Genomic DNA, 18,006 nt, shown 5'->3' on the forward strand with positions numbered 1-18,006 from the left:
GAGCAAGATAGTGTGAATATTGTGTACTTTTCTTAATTTATAGCTAGGCTGCTGTTGAACTGTAGCCAAAGCCAGTGCACAAATGTTCACACCCTTCTGTCATTAGCAAAAAATCTGGCACAGTTATTTCCTGATGACAATCTTGGAGGTTAGAGTGATTTCTAAGAGTGTGATTTCTCAGCAGAGACCAATTTTTAGGATGTCATCCCTTCTGAATTAGGGTGTGGGATAGTTATGTAGAAACCAAAATTGGAAGAAAAAAAAAATAAATCTATATATGCACTGCAGTGACATCTAGACTCATTTTTGTAAGCTCAAAATGCAGAAATTGCATATGATGTCTGGTATGGCTGACAGCCAGGCTCAGCCAGGTTGACAGTGACAATACACATAGTTAAATGTGACAAAAGTTGGCTGAGCATTCCTGTGGAATGCCAGGATTCATATTAAATGATGTTTTGACCTATCACTATGCTGCACAGTGAGTTACAGGCTGTGCTGTCATAAATCTACTGGGCCTCATGACAGGTGACACCATTCTCTAGCCTCGACCTCACGTAGCTTAAGGCTGCTTTTAAATCCTGCTTTCACCCGAGCAAAACACATCTCATCTTTACAGATCAGTTTATTCCAATTCAATCATCACTATCAGTGGATTTGCACTCATTTTTCACACATATCGATTCTATATCGATTTTATTTTTATGATTCCTATTCTCCATTATTTTGTAGTTTGTTACTTTTTATGTGTATTTGCCTCTCAAACAGAGATGACCATCACTGTCTCCAACTCTCAGTTGACTCTTTTCACAGCAGACATTTTGACTTGTCAAAGCAGGAAAAGCACAGGTGTAATTAATATCATTAACAATGGATCCATTCCATTAATTTGTCCCAGTAAGTCATGTCAGTGAGTGAGCGAGCACAATACTAGAGCCCTGAGACTGGCTAACCTAAAGGGTGCTGTACTTTTGTTTCTGAATACCTTAATTCTTATGTTACCGACCAGGTAACCTATCAAGCCACCCAACATGCACTTGTGTTTCTAGCATCACCAGCTATCAAGATTCTGCACTTACCTATCTTGGGCCCTGTCACTCACCTTTCTTCTAACCCACAGTGCTTCAGGTTCCTCCTCTTCCTCCTCCCACCTCAGTTAACAGGGACAAAACCCCTACAGCCATCCTCCACTGGGCCGACTTTAGGTTTCCAACCACGCTCCTCTGCCTATGCTGCCTCTAGAACATTTCTACTGTATCCTCCCAACACACTGTGACTAAAAATATGCATCCCATTTTAACACTGATAAAGTTGAAAATGCCCATTCATATGCATATGATGAAGAACCACAGGCTTATAATTATGAGCTAGCTTAACATTCAGTTCCCTCATGATGCTTCCGAATTCCGAGGTGATGTCACCTTTATATGAACAGCAGGGTGAAGTGGAACTTCTTCATCAACTGACATTTCTAAGAAGTAGATTCACACCTCCTTGACAAGGGCAAAGTGAATTTATGGTTATGTGCTGACAGAAGACATTAAAAGTTGATGAGTGCCTTTCATTTTTCATCCCTATTTGCTTTGACTTATTTCACTGTCATGATGAACAAAAATTTCACTAAATTAAGAAAAAGAAAAAAACAAAAAGGACATTTCTGAAGAAGGAGCATAGTGTAAGAGGAAACAAGAGAAACTCCTACAACATAGAGCTTCAAAGTTGCTGTTAAGCATTGGAAAGAATATGGTTTCAGTGCCTGGAGCACTTTTGCCAGAGTTTATGTGTAGACTTGAGCTGCTGTATAATGTGAAGACGTTGTTGTGTTGTAAGGGGGTCGGTTTACACTTACGCTTTGTGCACCGCTGCGATCCCTGAGCTTTACTCCATCCATGACAGCACTGCCCTCCACAGACATTCACGCTGCAAATACAAAACAAGCAGAGAGACATGGAACTCAATGACAGAAGAAAGGAACACAAGCTTGTCCCCCCCCCCCCCCCCTCTCCCTCTCTCCTCTCCTGCTGCCATCAGTGTATCAAAACTGAGAGTTGAGGTGTCTGTATTGAACAGGTAAACAAGTCTTTGACCTTTAAAAGAGATGGCATTTCAAATAGATTATCTCCTTTACTCAGATGTCAACATCGACTACCATCCTACACCTGACTGGACACATTTTTACCTCTGATTTTTACTTTGGAGTTGAGGTCATAGGCGATGCTAATTTCATCTGTGGTGTGCAACTTTTTGACACCACACTGTTTGCCAGATAAAGTGTACACATTTAGTTGGCATTGTTTAATCATGTTATTAGTTTGTTTAACGAAGTTATGTTAATTAATTTCTCTTTGACTTTGAGTTACCTGACCTGCTGAGTTCTATTTCCTGGTCTGGCAAAAAGTTGTATCTGAGGGTGGAGCCTGGTTATATGCGGAGGCCTGAGCCAAGGATCAAACCAAAAGCTCAGACAGCATGGGGAGGATCAGGGTTTCTTTGTGCTGACTTTTAGTTATTGTCTATGTTGTCTTCCCCCTGTGTGTGTGTTTATTGGTTTGATCAGCCAGTATATATACGTCTCCCTCATGACTCATTCTGTTAGGTCTGTTAATTGAGTTAACTTCTTGTTTTATGAACCTTATTTTTCTGTAGAGATATGTATTGTTGACCGCTTTTTAAGAGCCTGATAACTTAGTTCATTCAGTTACCTTCATTTATTTGTATTTGTTCAATCTTTTTTTGGGAAAATAAAACCCAATTTTGAAATTTAAACCTGTGTTACCTTGACTGCTTCGTCCACAACACCAGGGGTTTTTTTTTAAAGGCAAGTCATGTCGTCATCTAAATGTTCACCATAGTTAAGTGATTTTGGCACAATCTGCCGGCCGGATGTTTTCCAGACTTGGATGTTGTCACAAACACAGAGCTCATGAGATGTGGTCTGGCCTCGTGATACTGAATTTGACTGATGGCAGTATATACAATACCCAAGTTGCTGAGGTGTAGTGTTTATTGTGGCAGGTTTGTTAGCTTTTCAAAGCCAATGTGAATATCACAAACTTTGTTTTACTACAAAACTTTGGTTTAGGAAAGGTCAACAGAGACTTAATAGAGCCAAGCTGTTGGAAGCTCGACCAATCTGAGAGCTCACATCACATCTTAAACGATGATGAGTCACCGCCAGTGTTGGGAATAAACGCATTACTGTAATTCCACTACTTTTGGCGGTAAATAGTCACGTAACTAATTACATTTTCAAATTAAATTACACAATTTCATTTACTGAAATTTAAATGGGTTTCTTACTCATTACTCTTGTTTTACATGAAAATAGTGGACAGCTGCAGAGGATAACAGATAAACACAAACACATCATTTGAAAAGTCACGTCATTGCAGCCAACTCTCGGTAAAACATAGGCTTTGTCTCTGGAGTAATGACGTTATATATTGTAAATAATACCTGTTACTGAACTGCTGCTGCTGCTATTCCTGGTTTGAGTTTGGATCTGTGGGAAAACCCCGAGCAGACTTTTTGCGTTTTCTTTCTTGTATGTTTGTGAAGCTGGATTCAACTGAACTGATTTGGACAAAATGGACCTTTTACTGAGTGGATTAAACTCTGAGATTGTGGGACAAGTTACAATTTTGCATTAAAAGTAATGCAAAAGTCACTTTCCCTCGTAACTAATTACTTTTTATATGCAGTAATTGGTAAAGTAATTCAATTACTTTTTGAGAGAAGTAACTAGTAACTGTGACTAATTTTCAGTAACTTGCCCAACACTGGTCACTGCACTTGTATCTTTAGGAGGTAAACACACAGAAACATAAATACCTGGAGTGTAGGTTTTGATTTATAGTTACCCCGTTGATATCACCACAACACCAGGTGGCTGTATTATATGTGATCTTTGATTATATTCACTACAGTCACTGTGGGGAGCTGAAAGGACAGCAGCCAACCAAACTGTCTTCACCAGGCTGACAACAGAAATCTACTAAACCAAAAGTGTTTTCACATAGGCTCCAAAGGAAGAAATGGGAATTGTATTAACTTATTGAATTCAGTGATTTTATTGGGGGAGGGGAATCTGCCTATAGTTAAACCAGAGAACTCAGAGCCATACTGGGAGCCCTGATCAATCAATACAGATACCATTCATCAGTGTTGGACAAGTTACTTGAAAACTGTAATGAATTAGTGATTACACATTATTTAATGTAAAAGTATTAAATTACTTTACTCAGTGTTTCCCCTATAATTATATTATTAATTATTTCCATTCATTTGGAAATCAACAGCGTTTGGGAGTCTCTGTGCAGCGCTGTTCTGAAACATGATTTAACTTCTGTGTGGTTGCCTAGGGGGCAGTGCATAATATGTTTGCATACAGGGTGAATGAGTGGTAGAGTGAGAGAGCGAGCAGCAGAAAAGTGACGTGAATGTGAGCGGAGCAGAGGAAAAAATTAGCAGTAAGTTGTCAATCTGACAGTAAATGTACAGTACAGACTACAGTGTGTCAGTTACTAAAAGCTGCAGCTTGTCAAGACCAAGAAAAGTCACGTCTGTTTTTTCCCCAACTGCTGGAAAAGTGAAGGGGGTTAGCTGCGAGGTTAGCAACAATGGATTAGCCTAACCTGACGACGCTAAACATTAGAAATAGAGAACAGAGAAATGTGCGGCTGCTGACTTTTGCTCAGCAAGCACACCAACACCCAAGTGTAAATGTAACGGATTGTTAGTGGGATTAGTAACTGATGTACTAAATTTAAAAAAGTAATCCCTTACACATTTTTCACTTACTTACTTACTAACTTTCGTTACTTCAAAACGTAATTACATTACTGTAACACATTACAAAGTAAAGTGATGGATGCTTCTAAAAACACTTTCTATGTGGATTGGCCTAAAGTCTTTGAGAAGTCCAAGGCACTCCATGAGACTCCCAAGTCACTAAGACCTGCTCAAAATCAGTCAGCTGCTGCAGGTGATGCACCTCGGTGTGTCATGATTTGGAAAAATACAACAAGGGGAAACTAGCATATTTTTGATGCCATCAAGTAAACAATGATCTTATCAGCTCACCAACTGATCAAAACAATCAAATAACAACAGAGATGACGGTTTGCACCAATCCTCACTACTGCTGATCAACTTGTGATCTCTCTGCCTTCTGTCAGAAATATTCAGACCTAAAATGCTCTCTCCAGACCACAATTTGTTTAACATTTCATTCAAGTGTTCAGAAAAAAAGTCACAAATTGAATTAAATAAAGATGATTTCATGGCTATCACTGAACTATCTAGTGAAATTGGCACAATACTTAGAATGATCCCATCAAAGGAAAAGAAAAAATATCACAGTATCAACATGCACATGGTCTTTAATATAAGATACACTGTCCAAGTTCATATTTGACTTCTTCATGTGACAGATTATAATATCTAAAATATTTCAAATGAATCTAACTATCATAATGTATCTTATTTAATGTCTTTGTCATCATACTCCTGTGTATTGATGAATATTTCAACCAATCACTGTGGACATACAGTAATAGGTTCATTCATGTAACATAAAGCCTGCTTTACACAGTTACCAGTTTAGTTTTAGTTTCACTCGCCTTCTCTTTCTGTCAAACGCCCTCTCACTCACCCGCACATGCATTCTTTACTCTCTTCTTCCTCACTCTCTTTATCTTCTTTATGTCCATCTCTCTATCTTTTTCTTTCTCTCCCTCTCTCTTTTCTGGGAGTTTGTTAAAAGGAAGGAGGGAGGAAGGAGGATCAGCTGAAACACATTGACCCATTAACACAGTGCACCGATGCTGGTTTGACCTGCGTCACGCTGTCAGGCTGAAGTGACTGAAGTGAGTGAAGAAGAGTGTTTCTCACAGTTGTTTTTTTTTTTTTGCAGTGGTCGACCCCAGTGAATGGGGGAGGGTTGTTCATGCACTGGTGAGAAGCTCCAACACTTGAGAGTCAGCTGTGACACAGTGCTGCCATTACGTCTTGCCTGTGATTTGTTCAAAAACTTTAAGTGGACATTTCAAAATAGTTGGCATGTTTTTTTAAATCTGAGTCATCACATATTCAGCTGTTACACAAGAAAAAAAAAGATTGGTTTAACACAATGTGCATTGAGGAAAAGTCATGGGACGGGGGGCCGTAACACTCAAAGCAGTTCTAATGTTACATTGATGAAATTATAAGCAGCATCTGCTGCATTTAGCAACTTTGTGCCACTTTGTAAATGAAACACACTTCTGTTACAGGTCATTTTGTATCATTACCTTTCAACAAAATGAGGTGAAAACACATTACACACACACACACACACACACACACAAACACAAACACCACACTGACCCTGGTAATGATTGTGTCATTTGCTTTCGGTGGGGTTGACAGCAATTCATAGCTAAACTGTATTCACTAATCACACATCAAAACATTCTGATGGGCCAACAAACTGAGCGGCTGAAGTCAAGCTGCTGGACCACACACAGCCTGGTGGGCTCTTGATACTCTACAGGTTGTTTTCCCTCTTCTCCTTCTGACTGAAGCTGTGTTTGCATGAATTAAAATACATGGAGCCTTGCAGGCGATAGGTCCAGCCTGCATTCAAATAAGGACAAAACTAACCTACTGTAATGGTTGTTTCAAACTTCAGACACTGGTCAGTAACTTAGTTAATTAGATGTATTCAGTTGGAACACACAAGACTAAAGTGTATGTCCATTCCTTTGAACACTCCTATATTTGTCCTTGCTCTCCTCTATCCTCATTTACATAATTCCATGCCATCTTCATGCCGTTTTCCTTCTGACACGGTGTTAAATACTGTACATAAATCATCATTTACAAAGGTGGTGTATTACAGGGCTACTGTATAGTTTGGCTTCCGAGCAGCATCATCATGGCATATGAATACACATGGTGGGTAGAAAACAAAGCAGAATGACCGATAGCTTCAGGAACAATTAACATGTTTTTGATTCATAAAGTGGTCCGTTGAAATGTCATTCCCTGTGTGGATGGAGCTGTGTTCTTTGTTGACTATCCTAATTACCTCATACTGTAACTAATGGTCTTTCAAAGGTTGACTGCTGTGTCTAATTTAGCATGAATAGCAGCATTTTATACATTCATGAAGATGTTGTCTACAATGGACCGGAACCTGGTTTCCTTTTGATTAGGACCTTTTTCGACAACACCATGAAAATAGGAACTGCACCCCTCTAAACAGGCTACATAGTATATTCAATGAGACCTATTTGTATCACACAGTGACAATGATGTTGCAGTTAACATTAAATATAAATGTGTTCCTTGTATACACTGTAGGAAATTCTATTTTCCATTTCAATTTCTTGATACAAATGTCTCTTATATAAACACGATAATAGCGAAACTCATAGCATCTCTCAATAGACTCTTCCAAACTGGTAAATGTGAGTCTTTAAAACTCCACACCCACAGTTTGTAACACCCTGATGTCATCAAGACATTGTGAAACGGTTTCAACAGGCGAGTAGAACTCTTTGTGATGACTGATCTGAAAACATCACTATATGTATTTGTGTTAGTGGAAAAACATATAGCTTTCACAGCCCCCAAGGCCCCAGACATGCTCTACACAAGCACACAAACACAATGGCAACATCTGGCCCAGCCAGCACAAACAAGTGACCATACTCAACATGCGCTGATCAAGCTCAGTCCTCAAGGAGGCGATGTAAGCTAGTTAAAGCTAGTCAGAGCATTTCCATGACCACAGTAGTAAACAAACATGGCGTGTGTAGAGAAATGTGTACTGCTGTACTTACTGCACCAACAGAAAAAAAAGTAAACCCAGAAGATTCAACATGCACCTTTGAATCTCTCATAGAGGAAGGACGGAAAACTCTTGTCTGAAATGGTGAAGTTCAGCTCGAGCTTAAGCGGAAGTGAATCCAAACAAAAGGGGTCAGCTTTCTCTTGTTGTTTCATGCTATAGCGACCCTTAGCAGCAACGCTCAAGACTGCAGCTCACTTTTGGAATTTCAGGTGACAAAGGCAACAGAACGTAGCAACACGTGAAATCCATCTTGCGTAGCTTTAAGTTTGTGCATTGACGTACTTCGGTGGAGCATGTTTGGGGCCTAACTTCGAGATGGGTTGCCATTTGGCTAACATGCTCTGAAACACAACATCAGTTTTGCTTCTTATCCACCATTGGAACTGTGATGTCTGTGTTTGTGATTACTTCTGATTGCTAACTGGTCTTTACAATAACCTGGTTCAAGAGTTCTGTGAGTGTATCACAGTAGCTGCTCTGCATGACCATTAAAAGTTTGATTTTTAACATAAAAGGAAACTGTACCAAGCAGGTATTTATATATTTTCTTTCTTTAAAAAAGAAGTAAAAACTGTAATTGATTCCTTTACATTTACACATTGCAAAGTTGATTTTAAAGGTTCTGCATATCCACACAGGTGTTTCCACTTATTTAGGCTAATTAGACCCCTGCTCAGGTTGAAGTTGGGTGACTTACTGGGACACTTGAATAGAACAGAGCCACCGTTAATGTTATTAGTAACACCTGTGCTTTTCCTGCTATACCAGCAGACACACCACAAAGTGACATTCACTCGTCCATTCCACATAGTTGGGTCTGAGAGCTTGGTGACGTGGTGACTACTGACAGTGCTAGTTTGTGAACTGCTATAGCTGGCAAGCTAAGCGCTAACTCATTAGCCAGCCCAGCCAGGCTTGCACTCAGTCACAGTAGCTCCCAAAGCTTCTCTCTGTTCACAGAGAAAAGCTCACCCCATTTCATTCAAAAAAAAAAAAAAAGTTACTGAGGAGGGAAAATAAAGCTCTCCCAGCTAACGAACTTGCTAAGGGTCAGTTAACAAACTTGTTAGCTTGTGAGCTTAGCTCAGACACTCATGGGACAATATCTTCACACAGTTAATTCAAAAGTGTTATTTGTACCATCAACTCCTGCCTGTTAACTGTCTGCAAACGTTGCCCTTCTATGGGAACAGTTTGTACCCGAATAAAGGAGATTAAATAAAAGCAAACAAAGCTAGTAAGCGACAACAGCTTTCTCAATTTTGGACTCTCTATCCCCTAAATTGTCAGCACAGTCAAGGCAGCTTGATAGTGGTCAACTGCGCAAATATGTGGGTCAACTTCAACAAAATTGAATTTGATGCAAAAAAAAAAAAAATAAATCAGTGCAGCTACAAATCCATTGATCATGGCAATTCCACTGAAATGAATTGAAGTTGCTGTGAAACTTCACTGTTTTAAACCCTGGTGTGCTCAGGTCTTATGACAAGTTAAAATGTCTGCTGGGAAAAAGTCTACTACTCTATTCAGGTTGAAGTTGGGTGGAGCAATGATAGAATTACAAGGAATCACCAAACTCAATGAACCAATATGGATGATAAAGCTATAAGTTCTCTTCTCTAACAGGTGCAGTAAACTAATAGGGAAATGTCAATCAAACACAATCTGTACACACCCACACAGCTCTCAGGGGAGTCTAATTAAGCAAAATAAGTGAAAACACCTGTGTATTCCAAGAGTGTGACGGGCCTTTACAACCTATTTTTTTGTATGTTGATTTGTTGTGTGACTTTGCAGTACAACACATTCTTTCTGTCATACTCACACTAACACACTGTGTAACAGTGATTTACAGATATTCAGTCAGACTCTACTCTGGACTGTAGAAATGCCTGGGTCCGACCTAACAAAATACTGCTGGAAGTAGTCAGATTCCTCTGAGACAAAGCCAGGGATCGAGTGCACAGTAGTGGTTCGCAGGAATACAGTTTCTACTTTTTTTTATGGCTGACATTCATGTGTCTTTTGAGTTAAGAATAATTGCACCTGGCATCAACCAAATGCAATTAGACAATATCATTAATTAAATCCAACACAAACATAGTTCATTTAACAGGTCAGGCAGTTTTGACCAGCCAGTGCAAACAACTCAAATCAACACTGTCAACTCTGATTAAGTGTCACTGAAAAGTCAGAAGCTGGTAACAATGGGACATTTTGTGTGCTTGAGTACACTGAAGGGGAGACCAACCCAAACACTTTTAATTTGCAGGATGAAATTAGGTCTGTGCCATTAAGATAAGGTGAGGCTATGCTAGTATAATTCCAGTGTCCACCAGCTTTACAGAAATGTAATTTTAAAGACACTTTCCTAAAAAGTTTAACCGTTTTAGCTTGTTTGGTTTGTGATAAAAGCTGACATGAAGTCAATAGGTTCATTCTCATTTTCCCACTAGCTTAACAGTTAGGTTCCTCCCTCCTGACACTTGTCCAGAGTTTCTTACCCAGACAGCTTCATCAGCTGCTTCTGCTCCTGTCCGCTCTGCTGCTGACTGAACTGCGGGGCTGAAGCCGCTTGGTTCCCCATCCTGCGGGTCCGGACCTGGCCGCCGAAGTTGGCGGTGAGCTCCACGTTATACGTGTGCGGCTGCCCCGCCGAGCCGTGACGCGTCGAGATGGAGCTGACTCTCACCCCGCCGTCCGCTCCCGCCGGCCCCGGCCCCGGCCCCGGCCCCGGCCCGGGCTGGAGCACGTACAGCCTCCTGAAGCCGCTCTGGCTCTGCTGCTGCTCCGCTGACACACATACCGGGGAGAGAAATAAACCGAAGGAAAGTAAGAGGCCCCATCTAATCCAAGCCATATCCACACCGAATACGAGCCAATACGAAGTTATTTAAAAAAAAAAAAAAAAAAAAAAAAAAAAGTTTGAGGAAAAAAGAGGTTTGGCTCAGTGAAAAAATCCTTTCAGTTCTTAAGAAAAACTTTTGTATTCCTGAGCATATTCCTGTATGTATCGACCTCCAACCCGGTATGGGAATGCACTGAATAAGCCAACCCAAAGAAAAACGTTAGCTTCACTTGGAAAAGTTTGAAATTAAATAGGGCATGTAACGTAAAATGTTCCTCGAGTGTAGAGGTGAATGCTGCCTGCTCTGTCTCCTTCTAGCACGGAGGGTCTCCGAGCTGCTGCGGCTTCCTGTGAGCAGTACTTGACTTGGTCGCCAGTCAGAAGAGCCTGAACTCCAGGAAAGTTTCTCTGTTGGAGGTGAACAGTGTCAGCGCCAGCAGCCTGCCTCCAGACGTGACGTCAGGAGGGGGAGTCTACACACTAACCCCAAGAACGTTTGCTGGGAGTTTCTTGGGGCCCAAGGGTGTCAGGGGACCCAAACCAAAGCCCCCACCCACGCACTCGCTCACTGACTGACCCACCCCAACACCCACACATCCCACACATTCTCCAGTGAGGTTTCTGTAAGCGGATACTGACTTCCAGTTTAAATGAGTAAACTAAAATATATAAGCAGACTGGGTTTAGTTCCACAAATATCACAAGTAGCCTATGTTGGTAATCATCCCAGGAAATGTTTGCTGATAATTGCTGATAATTGCTTCATTATCTCTCAGCTCACCATGTTATTATCCTCTTATCTTGAGATATCAAAGTGTTATCATATGTTCACAGCTTCAACTTATCTCATTATCTCAACATAAAAATGTATTAATGAGCACCATTTAAGGAGTCCAAGATAATTTAACATAAGTTAACCAACATTGTTTTCTTGTGACAACTTTATTTCAGGAGAATGTGAGTCACGCCTCCCACTGAGTTTTGAGAGAAGGGAGCACCCAAAGCAAAAATGCAAGAGGATAAATAACTATTACATGTGACAACCACTTATATCCAACACAATTAAGTGATAGCCACGCTAAAACAATTGAATATCTCAAGATAAGAAGACAATTAAAAGTTATTATAAGAGCATATCTGAATAATGGCCTCAGATCATAAATATGGGCCCATAAAGTAACATTCACAGGAATAGACCCTTCTCATAGATGACATTTTGGCTTGTCAGAGCAGGAAAAGCACAGGTGGAATTAATAACATGAATGATGGCTGTATTCTATTTAGGTGAAGCAGTTCTCCAGTGCTGTGCATGCTCACTGACATGGCTTACTGGGACAGTTGATGGAATGGAGCCATTGTTAATGTTATTATTTACACCTGTGCTTTTCCTGCTCTGACAGGTCAAAGCGTCTGCTGTGAAAAGAGTCTGTTGACCATAAATAATTACCATGACTGGCCTCCAGATCACACACACACCATACTTATCATAACAGTTAATAGATTTTTATGGAGATATGGAGACGAGTCCCTCTATTTAGCATTTACAAGCAGGATATAAACAGTTAATAAATGATTTATAACACACTATAACGTAGTTGTAACAGATATAACTGTTTATTAATGCTTTTGTCAACAACTATAAGTCTTCCTGTGGGCTTCTGTATGAACAGGTCATGAATGACAATATAGTAAAACACAGTTTTAATCATATAAAGTTTGTCTTCATGTAAGAAATTGTAATTGTTGTCATAAACCATTTATTAAATATGTTTATACTGCTTATGTTAAATAGGGGGGCTTACAGTAAAGTGTTACCGTTATGTTTTGATGCTTATATTAACAGTTATATAATCCTATTTATTAAACACTGTTCATATTTATGTCTCAAAACTATTATGCCAAGATAATGATTTCATTGGCCTATGATGTTGTCGGCAGAGCTTTTTTGATTGGTCTAAAATTACGACAAATTTTGAGGGTGAATCAACAACATCATATGTGTTGCGTGGGAACGGAAATCTTAACAGCAATAGCAACAGTAAATTGCACTATAGCTGTAATCTGTGTAGTATCCTTCTCCAAAACAGTAATAAAGATGTTTTTTTAAGTTCAAGTTCATAAGCATTGAAGTTTTCTCCTTATAAAGTCTCTAATTTTAAGTTAATATGAAAAAAGGTCATTGCTCCCAACAGCAGATATCAAGGCAAAAACATAGTACAAATAGAGAACATAGTTGGGACAACAGCCAAAAATCCCACCGATGATCACATACAATGTAGTAATTGCCACTGTGGAATATGATAGCAAGAAAAGTGGCACACCCTCTCTGCAATAACACTATGAGCATGGATGTCACCAGAGGTAAGAAATAAAGTTTGTCAAGCTTTGCAGCATTCAGGCAACTGCTGGCCGTACTGAAATCCCCCTTATCTCACAAATGCTTGACTATTTGTTGTCGGGATGGAAGGCCAGTCTGCTCAGTTGCAGAACAGGGGTTTAAACTTCAGCACCGGAGCCATTCAAGCATGGAAGCTAATTGTAATGTCCCACTGGTGCTTCATGACGCTATTAGTATGTAAAATGTAACAAAACAGCCACACAGAGGCAGCATTTAGTCAGAGACATTTCAAAGATTATATCTGACATAAATGATCATCAAGAGGTTGCAGTTACATTTAAGGTACATTGCAGTTACTTGCCATCATGTTACACAGAAGAACCAGCTGAAGAGCAGAGTACTTACAATGGCTGTTATTCGGCTTGTACCAACAACCAGTGAAGATAATCATAGTTACATCACTGCCAGCTTGTGTCTGTGCTGAAATGCTTCTGTTGTGAACAAAGTTGTATGCGACACAGATCAAGGATCAAATATAACTGCTGCACCTGTGCTCTACCAGTGCAATGACTGCCAGGATCATATCAGTAACACAGCGCTCAGGCGTGCCTGGGATCCTGCACACCTCAGAGGATTAACACTGTGTTCCTCACTTTGGATTCGATTCACATTTCTGTGAAAATGTTTTAGATTTTAGGTTTTGGTATGGAAGGCCTAAGTACCACTGCCTTACATCTCTCCCGGGCCATTATACACAAGAGTATTTAAATGGAAAAGCTGTTATTCAGCCAGTTAGCTTACCATATCTCTGTGGACGTATTTAAAGCTTGTCTTGAATGAGCTTAACAAACTGAAGTGGGATGAAGCTGTTTCATAAAGCCAACACAGAGCTGATGTGACGAGAACTAGACAAGAGCGTTAATGATCAGATGATTCTTCTTGTCTTTCAAACGCGTCACATGTGCTTCCTCAGTGGATAGAAGACTTCAGTTGTCTAACAGATGGTCTCTGATGTCAGATGTGAATGTCCACTGACTCTTGGTCGATGACCTTTGACCTCTTCACACACACTAGAGGCTGTGAGTGGTTTTTGGTCTGGTGTTTACAGGCAGCTGATGTTGTCTGTGTCTGCTGTTCAGTCTTTGTGTTTCACTGATGTAGTGTTTCCCAGAGCTGTGGCATGTGATGTCATCCAGTTCTTCTCGGGGGAGGGATCTTGTCTTGATCCCATCTTAAGGTGTTGAATGGTTTGTGGTAAGTGCTGACTCCTTGTGACTTGAAGACTTTAGCTAGATGTCCTAGCCAGAGTCGCTGTTGAGTTAGTAGTGTCAGTTCTGATCTTAAGTCTGGTTCGGATTCTCGTCATCCACTCCTTGTACCAGACAGCAGTAATCCCTGGACGTGCTGCACCTCCTTTTCTCTATCCTCTTCCTCACTAAGAAGTTGTGCTCTGTGTCGGAGGGTCCTCACCACTGATCTTGTATTAACTGAGATATTGGACTGTACGAGTGGGTTTCCTGTACACTGTGGTCTCTATGTTCGTGTCAGCCTTTACATGAACACGTGTCTAGGAACAGTAGTGCACCATCCTCTCCCTGTTTACTAGTGAACCTGATGTATGGGTTGATGTTATCAATGTGTTGGATGAAGATCTTGATACTGCAGCAGTGCAGTTTTGTGAGAGTGTCTTCCATATAGCACATGTCAGGTGGGATAGGAGCTGCTGTCAATCCAATCTGTTGGTTAGTCTGATGTGCATTTCAGAGATACATTTCAGGGGCCAGATGCACCATTTCACTTCACTCTGCTTCACTTTAATAACCACGTGACCAGTCGGTGGAATTTGTTTTCGGTAAAGAACGGAAAAAAGCTCAGTGCACAGTGTCAACAGCACAACATAAAGGCAGACATAACATATTGTAGTCTGAGGAAGAACAGTCTCTGCTGAGATTGTTTAGTGATCTAGTCTGAAAGGTGAACACTGATTTTACACATCAAAGTGTTTCCAGATGTTGGGGAGTACTACTGCATGTGTGAAAAAAGTCGTATAAAGCTTTTTGTGTCTCCAGAGGGAGCTGTATGAAGTCTGAAAAAGTGCCTCAAGTGATGTCACTTGAGTCAACATAGGTTGGGGCTGAAGACTACAAGTTTGAAAAGTCAAAAAAAAAAAAACTGGGGGTGTGGAGTTAGAAAGAAGTGAGACCTCCTGTCTGGTAACCTCACTACCTGTAGCTCCTCATCTCTGCTGGAGGCTAGCAGCTGCAGGCTACATTAGCCGCTACAAACATAACACAACTGAATCACTGTTAGTGGTCAAGCTGCATTGCAAGTAATGTAGGCGCCAGGTTTTAGCAAGGAAGAAGAACGCGTGACATAAAAACAACAATATCTGTGGTTCTGCCGCAACAATTTTGATCTTTTTTTTTTCAAACTGTCCATCATGAGTCGGACAATGTTGTAGGAGTGCTAAATCAGTGGAGTACTCTTTGAAGAATGGATCTTTTTTTTTTTAATCCTTTTAAAAAACATTAAATGCATTACAATTTCATGCACACATTTTGTGCAAACGCTTCCTTCATAGATCTGGTCCCTGTGTTGTTTAACAGTTAACAGCTGCTTGCCACCTTTAATCCCACCACATACTTCTTTTGCAACCACAGTGAGCCTCTGCAACCAAAACTTTCTACATCTTGGATCTTTTGCCACTTTCCATCACCACATGCCACAGAGTAGGCACAACTGTGGGTGTATCATGGCTAAACAATTAATGGATTCCATATGAGTCTCATTTCACCACCCATGCTGGTTTCTTACATCTACTAGATGTGATCATTGATGTAAGAATGTGTGCTCATTTTAGTTGCGTGAGAAAGTTTCACACATTTAACCAAAACTTCCCCCCACAGAATCTGAATGGAAAGTGTGTGTTTTTGTTTGTTTGATGGTTACATACGATCTGAGGCAGATCTGGGCGGTGGACCCCGCTGACCAATTTGGACCCATGAAGGGTGATGGTAAGCAGAGCCCAGCATTGGTGTAACAGCTTGCTTGAGAGAAAGGGTGGAGGCTGGGAGCTGTTTGCCAAACTTGTGGGGAAAGACATGGCAAGGCTCTGAGGAGGGGCTGCAACCATGATGTATTATTACAGATGATGCAATGTTTTAAAAGCTGGGCAGATGCTGTTCGTTCATTCAGTCAGCCAGGGTCTGGGTCATTAGCACAGAGACTGCTCCAAGGGCATAAAATGAAAGAAGTTCAGTCTGGAGAGACTAGCCAAAAGATATAAAGCACTGAGGAGTGAGAGAATACACAGTAAATCACCTGTAGTTTTTCTGGTGTAGACTCCATCAGGGGTTAATGCTTTTTTATGGGAATGAGACCCATAACCATTCAGCAACATGACCTGAATCTTGAGTCTTGCTGGCAGCGATGGGGAAGTGATGACTGAATGTTGGGATTACCATCAAGGGCTGAAGGCACATTTGGCTGCAACTGCACTGGGTCCAACTCCCAGCCAAGGCAGTCACTGAACTGCCGACTCCTACTGATTGGAGCCAGTGATTATAGATTAAGGTGGTGTGTAAACCTCTGTGTGTGTTACAACTGGTAGGTGAAGCCCCTTAAAGAAACTTTATCTTGAATACATGGAGTTTCACTGCTTATACTAAGTCTTTAATACTTTTAAAGTCGCACTAATCAGTGTTTACATAGTAACAACAGGTCACATTATGTGTATTACTGTGTGTAATGTCAAAAGTTTCACTCGAAGTGATGAACTCATCAGTGGCGGCTGGTGACTCAAGAGATTGGGGAGGACAGGAGGAAAACCAACATGGAATCTTACAACAAACTGCATCAAACTATATCATTGTCCCCCACCTGATGAAATCGGTGGGGTGGGGGGCAATTTTATATGCCAATAAAACAATTTGCTTTCAAAAACAAAAACCCCTGAGTGGTGAAAAGGCTGCTTATTTAAATACATTTAGCATATACATATTGTTTCTAAACCAAGAAGTGCTCATTTTAGCTGTGGAGTGGATCAAATGTGTCATTTTACCAACAAAGTGAAATTCAAATTTATAGTATTGTTCTATTGTGACAACAGATTTATGTTCTCATCAAAAACAGACGACATATCACATGATTTACATGTGTTTCCTATGTATTTTCTTAGTGTACAGAAATATATAAAGTACCACAAAGCTTATAATCTGAAACAGGAACAGATCAGTGCTGAACACTAGAAAGACTGAACACTAAAAACATCCACAGATCTAAAAGTGTAGGTTCACATCAGAAAGTATTAATGCATGTATCAAATACATGACTTACACACTCTTATCTATATGTACGACATACAAAATATAGTCTACAAAGCTGACATGTTAACACTTGTTATTCTAATTACTTTAAGCCTATTACTGGATATATGACTCAGCTTCAAAACGAACTGAAGAAACTGTCACAACAAGCAGCCAGACTTCCTGCACACTCATTCACTAATCACAAAACATCAACAGGTGACTGAACAACCGCTTAATTAAAAACTGGGTCAATTCCAAATGAATGAGTGAGTCCAGACAGCTCACTGTAACTTCAACAAGCAAACTAAGTTACCTACAGCACATCATATGATCTCTACTGCATTCTTGTTAAGGAGATAAATTCACAAAAAAGCCTCAGAGACATTTAACCATCAGAGAAGAAATTAGCGACCACAGACACACACAGAGAGAGAAGCTCTATCTGACTCACGTTATCTGACGTCTTCTTCTTTCTATCATGGAGATGAAGTATCCATGTCATAACGTCCATTTGTGGCTGTTAGTCATCTTGTTTGTTAGTTAACAGAACTTTGTGGCTGCTGGTTAACCAGTCTCATATCATTAGCAACAATGACAAACAAGCTAACTGTCCTGGTTGTTTCTCCGGTTGCTTCTCTCTCAAGCCTCCACGGTGGCGTCCTGTCACTGCTGCGCC

General features: G+C 40.4%; 1 protein-coding gene and 1 long non-coding RNA gene across 6 annotated transcripts in view; one reads left to right on the plus strand and one right to left on the minus strand.

Annotated features, from left to right (window-relative positions):
- ltbp1 (latent transforming growth factor beta binding protein 1) overlaps positions 1-17,815 on the minus strand; it is a 156,255-nt gene extending 138,440 nt beyond the window's left edge. For 4 of the 5 annotated variants that reach the window (XM_042433004.1, XM_042433002.1, XM_042433001.1 and 1 more), the window contains exons 1-2: positions 10,342-11,010; positions 1,850-1,920 (exon numbers count right to left, since the gene is read on the minus strand). In XM_042433004.1, the coding sequence (XP_042288938.1) occupies positions 1,850-1,920; positions 10,342-10,697 (427 nt within the window). In that variant the 5' untranslated portion in view covers positions 10,698-11,010. Of the gene's footprint in view, positions 1-1,849; positions 1,921-10,341; positions 11,011-17,781 lie in introns of those variants that run through there. The other variant, XM_042433005.1, reaches the window with a different exon arrangement.
- LOC121911483 lies at positions 10,580-12,798 on the plus strand. The gene is made up of 2 exons (XR_006099867.1): positions 10,580-10,669; positions 11,004-12,798. It is a non-coding gene; the product is annotated as an uncharacterized LOC121911483 (long non-coding RNA).
- Positions 17,816-18,006: the final 191 nt, after the last annotated feature.

Source organism: Thunnus maccoyii, chromosome 14 (genome assembly GCF_910596095.1).
Source record: "Thunnus maccoyii chromosome 14, fThuMac1.1, whole genome shotgun sequence".
Taxonomy (NCBI): Eukaryota; Metazoa; Chordata; class Actinopteri; order Scombriformes; family Scombridae; genus Thunnus; species Thunnus maccoyii.